The sequence below is a fragment of the Limulus polyphemus genome, unplaced genomic scaffold, assembly GCF_000517525.1.
Source record: "Limulus polyphemus unplaced genomic scaffold, Limulus_polyphemus-2.1.2 Scaffold6323, whole genome shotgun sequence".
Classification (NCBI taxonomy): Eukaryota; Metazoa; Arthropoda; class Merostomata; order Xiphosura; family Limulidae; genus Limulus; species Limulus polyphemus.
In genome coordinates, this window is record NW_013671933.1 from 12,145 (window position 1) to 20,226 (window position 8,082).

Sequence of the window (8,082 nt, forward strand, 5' to 3'; positions counted from 1 at the left end):
ACCCCAGCCTATCTGATGGCTATATGTAACTTATACCAGCCTATCTGATGGGTATATGTAAGTTATACCAGCCTATCTGATGTGTATATGTAAGTTATACCAGCCTATCCGATGGGTATATGTTATTCATACCAGCCTATCTGACGGGTCTATGTAAGTTATACCAGCCTATCCGATGGGTATATGTAAGTTATACCAGCCTATCTGATGTGTATATGTAACTTATACCAGCCTATCTGATGTGTATATGTAAGTTATACCAGCCTATCTGATGGGTATATGTAAGTTATACCAGCCTATCTGATGGGTCTATGTAAGTTATACCAGCCTATCTGATGGGTATATGTAACTTATACCAGCCTATCTGATGGGTACATGTAACTTATACCAGCCTATCTGATGGGTACATGTAAGTTATACCAGCCTATCTAATAGGTATATGTAAGTTATACCAGCCTATCTGATGGGTATATGTAATCAATACCAGGACAACTTCAATGTTACTTTACTCACGTGGCAGGACAACTTCAATGTTACTTCACCCACGTGACAAGACAACTTCAATGTTACTTTTGAGGATCAGAGATGTAGTGCTACAGCATCATATCAGTTTTATTTTGTGATACCATATGTAAGTATATTTCGAAATATTCGAACTCTTTCGGCATGTTGACTGCTGTCAACTGTTTTGGCATGTTGACCGAACTACTTCACATAATTTATCCCAAACTACTTCATATAATTTATTCCAAACTTCTTCATATAGTTTATTCCAAACTTCTTCATATAATTTATCCCAAACTACTTCATATAATTTATTCCAAACTACTTCATATATTTATTCCAAACTACTTCATATAATTTATCCCAAACTACTTCATATAATTTATTCCAAACTACTTCATATAATGTATCCCAAACTACTTCATATAATTTATTCCAAACTACTTCATATAATTTATCCCAAACTACTTCATATAATTTATTCCAAACTACTTCATATAATTTATTCCAAATTTCTTCATTTAATCAGCCTACAAACAGATTCATTATTTGCAAAAAACAACAACAAAAACGCTAAAAATAACCCAAAAAATACACATTGTTTTAATATCATCCACTTTATGATGATGTTTGGAATGCTCATTAAGTGGACAACAGAAATAAAACCAGTTGTTACACTTTATTTAATTAGTATAAAATTAACAATTGTTTTTATGCTTTCGAAAACTCGGACAAATAACAAATTATTTAATTAATATGTTGTTACTTAATAATGCTACAAATCAACTGGATGGACGAATATTTATAAATTCAGAATTTATTTTCACACATATTTCCTAACGTTAATAACATTAATTATGTTGCTAAGGGATACAATCTAATAGTCTTGAAGAAACTGCGCATGCGCATACTATTGTTCACTCTTGGAGCAAGTAGCTGGATTGTCCATTTATAGAACAGTAAACATTAATAATGCATCAGGAAACTGAATGCATTCTATACTAACGTTACATAATGCAACACAAGGGATTTTTATAAACTATTCGTATTGTAAAGATCAACCTAACGTATAATTCACAAATAATTACGATCGTTAGAAATTAATACAAATAGCAGACTGCTTCTCGTTTTCGCTCGATTTAGAGATAACGTTTCCTTAAAGACCGCGTATAATGGTCCGTCATTTACATCCTTATGCTTCTGAATTTAAAATCGATTCAATTTGCATAACACTAACAAAAATTTAATGAAATGTATTACAAAATTCCGGTAATAGAACCAGGTTTTTTTTTACTTCTCATTTTATACAATACGTATATATATATATATATGTATAACAAGTATAATTTCACGTTTTTTTTTTGCTCTAGGCAATACGTGTTAACGAAACCAGGTATTATGTTCATATTTTTGCATCAACACTTGGAGAGAATCGTGGTTTGATAATTGACTCAAATGATTTTTTTTTTTTACGATGAGATCAATACATTTTCTAGATAAATATTATTTCAGAAGATGTAAAAGCTTTGTTTCTGAATGTGATATTTTTCTAGTGATGGAGGAGTTACAGCCGTAGGGATTGAGAGAAGCGTTTAATGAGTTGATAACTGTAATGTTAAAAACTGATATATTACAGTTTTTCATCGAGTTTCTAATGGAAGTTATTTTTTTTTTGTTTTTACTTTTATGAAATAAAAATCAACATCGAAACTACAACTGGAAACCGATATCTTCGTCTGGACGTTGCGCAGTATGTAATTAAGTCATACCATTATTTTCATACAATAAACGTATTCCAATTTTTCTCAGGAATCATTTGATTATAAAACGTAAATTTGATTCCATTTGGAATTATGTAATTTATTAAGCAAGGCTGGGAGAGTTTAACCACAAGGATTATTACTAACATATTGTTAGGTACTCCAGGAAACAAAAAGCCTTTTAAATTATGTACCTCATCCGGAGTTTGGTGTACTTACTAAATTATGTACCTCCCCGGAGTTTGGTGCACTTACTAAATTATGTACCTCACCCGGACTTTGGTGTACTTACTAAATTATGCACCTCACCCAGAGTTTGGTATACTTACTAAATTATGTACCTCCCCGGAGTTTGGTGCACTTACTAAATTATGTACCTCACCCAAAGTTTGGTGTTCTTACTAAATTATGTACATCCCCCGGAATTTGGTGCGCTTACTAAATTATGTACCTCACCCGGAGTTTGGTGCACTTACTAAATTATGTACCTCCCCGGAGTTTGGTGCACTTACTAAATTATGTACCTCCCCCAGAGTTTGGTGTACTTACTAAATTATGTACATCACCGGAGTTTGGTGTACTTACTAAATTATGTACCTCACCCAAAGTTTGGTGTACTTACTAAATTATGTACCTCCCCGGAATTTGGTGCACTTACTAAATTATGTACCTCAGCCGGAGTTTGGTATATTACTAAATTATGTACCTCCCCCGGAGTTTGGTGTACTTACTAAATTATGTATCTTCCCCGGAGTTTGGTGCACTTACTAAATTATGTACCTCACCCGGAGTTTGGTACACTTACTAAATTATGTACCTCACCCGGAGTTTGGTGTTCTTACTAAATTATGTACCTCAGCCGGAGTTTGGTATATTACTAAATTATGTACCTCCCCCGGAGTTTGGTATACTTACTAAATTATGTACCTCACCCGGAGTTTGGTATACTTACTAAATTATGTACCTCACCCGGAGTTTGGTGTACTTACTAAATTATGTTAATTAAAATATCTCCAAGTTATGTTATTTCTTAACTTATTAAAGTATCACCAAGTTATCTTATTTCTTAACTTATTAAAGTATCCCCAAGTTATGTTATTTCTTAGCTTATTAAAATATTACCAAGTTATGTTATTACTTAACTTATTAAAATATCACCAAGTTATGTTATTTCTTAGCTTATTAAAATATCACCAAGTTATGTTATTTCTATTAAAATATCACCAAGTTATATTATTTCTATTAAAATATCACCAAGTTATGTTTTTCTTAGCTTATTAAAATATCACCAAGTTATGTTATTTCTTAGCTTATTAACATATCACCAAGTTATGTTATTTCTTAGCTTATTAAAATATTTTGTTTTATTCTTCACCAAGCGCGAGATCTTATCGTAGAAAATGTTAAAATAAAAACAAATCACCGCCATTTTAAGATTCTTCTAATCGACTGTTCGTTTGTTGTTAAAGCTACAAAATGCTCTGCTCGCCATTGGCATCGAAACTCCAATTTTAGCTTTATAATCCCTCAGAACTACAGCTGAACCACAGAAAGGAGGGCACTGCTTAATCATTAGTAGAAACATACACACGTGGAAATATATTTAGGTCCTATCATTGGCGAGATAAAATAACAAAACAACTTTCATGGACTTTTTAAAGCTTTGGAACGACTTACGTGGCTAAGCCACTCAATGTATTCCTGAAAATATCTTTGGTATTTTAATAGTATAAGTTATAGAGAAGAGGAGTTATTATTATTAATGGTGTAATTATTCGGACTATTATTGAAGGAATATGTCACAGTGTTTTCCGTGGAAATATGCACGTATAGTGAAATTCTTAAACAACGTAGAACCAGAGGACAGAATATTTCGAAAACAGAATCCTGTATTGTTCTCCATGAAAGTGAAAAAGAAAAAATAATAGCTCAGTACAGGTTTTAAAACAGAACGAGGCTCAGAAACTACACCCAAGTCAATCTAGAGCAAAGTTCTTATCCATAAAGAAGAGATTACGAAAGAGAACCCTCCGACCCAAAAGAATCATTGTAATGAGGCTAAATAATAAAGGATTCCAACCTGACCAAATTTCATAATCTGTTTTCTATGAGCTAGAAACAGGGATCACAGTAACATTGCTTACATATTGCTGCTCTAATGAGCTTCTGTTTCTTTATTTTTATTAAATATGATCTTAGAAGACATCGTAGACGTACAACGGATGGTTTGTGGAAAGTCTATGGAGAAACTCGTTACAATGGGAATAGTAGTCTTGGACAATAGTACGTAATCACGGTCATCACACTGAGTACGAGTAACGAAAGTGTGGTCTAAAAAGTCCTGGAACATCGTTCTTATAAAGTACGATTATCCCTCAGTAGCTATATCCGTGTATTGTATATCTTTATATTAACTGTACGTTTTCTCAAAACATACAACACTATAAGGTTCAATACTTACACTTGTTTACTTCTTATAAAACTAATTTAAATATGATAAATATTGTGTGTGTGTGTGTTAAATACCAATATTCAATCGGGCATATAGGGTATCACACGAGAAGACCAAGGATAGAATCTCGATCTCCACGAACACAAGAAGTACTTCTCAAGTTTTGTCTGAAAACAGCAACAAACTTGCAGTTAACACGCAAAACATAAACAACTTCGAACACGTTAATCATGATTTTAAGAAGGTAACTAATTAATCTTGGGAGATTGTGTGGGCTACAAATCATGACAACGATAGATCATTAATCGTTACAACCCGCTCCGTTCTCTCCTGCTTCTTATTACAGTAGCGACTATTAGAGCCAAGTGTTTCGTGCAAGAGAACAGGCTTTAATTTGAGTTCTAAAAAACGTAATTTGTTTTAATGTAATGATTTTATAGTAACTTTAACAAACATATTGTATTAAACTAATACAGGCTTGAGACAACGTTAGATATATAAGAAAGTTCATCAATAAATAGATCTGGATAAACACAACCTCCTTCTACAAACTCTTCAATCACACGAATAAGGGGAGATCCAATAAGTGCAGATAAGACATTTCAAACCGTTTTGATAGAAATTCTCGGATTATATTTTCTCGCATTTTTATTCTTCCTTTAAATTTTGACAAAATATTAACACTAAACCGGTACTAGGATTGTTATAGCACATTTACAAGTTATAAGACACTAAACCGGTACTAGGATTGTTATAGCAACTCTACAAGTTATAAGACACTAAACTGGTACTAGTATTTCTATAGCAACTCTACAAGTTATAAGACACTAAACCGGTACTAGGATTGTTATAGCAACTCTACAAGTTATAAGACACTAAACTGGTACTAGTATTTCTATAGCAACTCTATCAAGTTATAAGACACTAAAGATGGTACTAGTATTGTTATAGCAACTCCTTATAACTTGTAACTATAACAATCCTAGTACCGGTTTAGTGTCAACATCTACAAGTTATAAGACACTAAACCGGTACTAGGATTGTTATAGCAACTCTACAAGTTATAAGACACTAAACCGGTACTAGTATTGTTATAGAACATCTACAAGTTATAAGACACTAAACTGGTACTAGGATTATTATAGCAACTCTACAAGTTATAAGACACTAAACTGGTACTAGTATTTCTATAGCAACTCTATAAGTTATAAGACACTAAACCGATACTAGAATTTTTTTACCAATTGTACAAGTTATTAGACACTAAACCGATACTAGAATTTTTTTACCAATTGTACAAGTTATTAGACACTAAACCGATACTATAATTTGTTGTACCAACTGTACAAGTTATAAGACACTAAACCGATACTAATATTTCTATAGCAACTCTATAAGTTATAAGACACTAAACCGGTAGTAGTATTTCTATAGCAACTCTATAAGTTATAAGACACTAAACCGATACTAGTATTTCTATAGTAACTTTACAAGTTATAAGACACTAAACCGGTACTAATATTTCTATAGCAACTCTATAAGTTATAAGACACTAAACCGGTAGTAGTATTTCTATAGCAACTCTATAAGTTATAAGACACTAAACCGATACTAGTATTTCTATAGTAACTTTACAAGTTCTAAGACACTAAACCGGTACTAATATTTCTATAGCAACTCTACAAGTTATAAGACACTAAACCGGTACTAATATTTCTTTCGTAACTTTTCCAAACGTATAATAGTAAACAAAAATATATGTATATTTTACATTTATCACATCGATGAGTTCCAAAGGATGTTTGAAACCAATAATCTCGCACAATTTATCAATGTAAAGGAGTTAATGTAGTAAATCCAACTAAGATAAAACACATTATTGGCACAATTTATCAATGTAAAGGAGTTAATGTTGTAAATCCAACTAAGATAAAACACATTATTAGCAGAATTTATCAATATACAGGAGTTAATGTAGTAAATCCAACTAAGATAAAACACATTATTGGTAGAATTTATCAATGTAAAGGAGTTAATGTAGTAAATCCAACTAAGATAAAACACATTTTTGGCAGAATTTATCAATGTAAAGGAGTTAATGTAGTAAATCCAACTAAGATAAAACATATTATTGGCAGAATTGATCAATGTAGAGAAGTTAATGCAATAAATCTAACTAAGATAAAACACATTATTGGCAGAATTTATCAATGTAAAGGAGTTAATGTAGTAAATCCAACTAAGATAAAACACATTATTGGCAGAATTTATCAATGTAGAGAAGTTAATGTAGTAAATCCAACTAAGATAAAACACATTATTGGCAGAATTTATCAATGTAGAGAAGTTAATGTAGTAAATCCAACTAAGATAAAACACATTGTTGGCAGAATTTATCAATGTAAAGGAGTTAATGTAGTAAATCCAACTAAGATAAAACATATTATTGGCAGAACTGATCAATGTAGAGAAGTTAATGCAGTAAATCTAACTAAGATAAAACACATTATTGGCAGAATTTATCAATGTAAAGGAATTAATGTAGTAAATCCAACTAAGATAAAACACATTATTGGCAGAATTTATCAATGTAGAGAAGTTAATGTAGTAAATCCAACTAGGATAAAACACATTATTGGCAGAATTTATCAATGTAGAGAAGTTAATGTAGTAAATCCAACTAAGATAAAACACATTGTTGGCAGAAATTATCAATGTAAAGGATTTAATGTAGTAAATCCAACTAAGATAAAACACATTGTTGGCAGAATTTATCAATGTAAAATAATTAATGTAATATAATAAAGATGTATAACTTATATATATAAACACAGTTATAGTTGATTTGTAGAAATATATCAAAAATATAATTGGTTAACTTGAACACGTCGAACAAGTTTATTGCCTCAACTTACCTGGATATTTAGTTGCTATGTAGCAAGATCAGCCTTACTTGGATACTTAGTTGCTAGGTAACAAGATCAGCCTTACCTGGATACCCTCGTAGCTTGTCAAGATAAACTACGGATTGGGAATCATCTAAGGTAACAACAACTTTCATGGACCTACTGGAGCAGGAGACGTCGTAGCTGACTAAAGAACAAAAACAATATTAGTAACATCTACATCAGGTTAATAACTTCAATATTAGTAACATCTACATCAGGTTAATCACTTCAATATTAGTAACATCTACATCAGGTCACACACTTCAATATTAGTAACATCTACATCAGGTTAATCACTTCAATATTAGTAACATCTACATCAGGTCACACACTTCAATATTAGTAACATCTACATCAGGTCACGCACTTCAATATTATTAACATCTACATCAGGTTAATCACTTCAATATTAGTAACA

At 31.6% G+C, this 8,082-nt stretch overlaps 1 protein-coding gene across 1 annotated transcript in view; it reads right to left on the reverse strand.

The window, feature by feature from the left end:
* Window positions 1-7,805, reverse strand: part of LOC106473608 — a 13,607-nt gene extending 5,802 nt beyond the window's left edge. Inside the window, exon 1 of the mRNA XM_013934290.2 lies at window positions 7,708-7,805. Coding sequence (XP_013789744.2) covers window positions 7,708-7,777 — 70 coding nt within the window. The 5' untranslated portion in view covers window positions 7,778-7,805. The remainder of the gene's footprint in view (window positions 1-7,707) is intronic.
* Window positions 7,806-8,082: the final 277 nt, after the last annotated feature.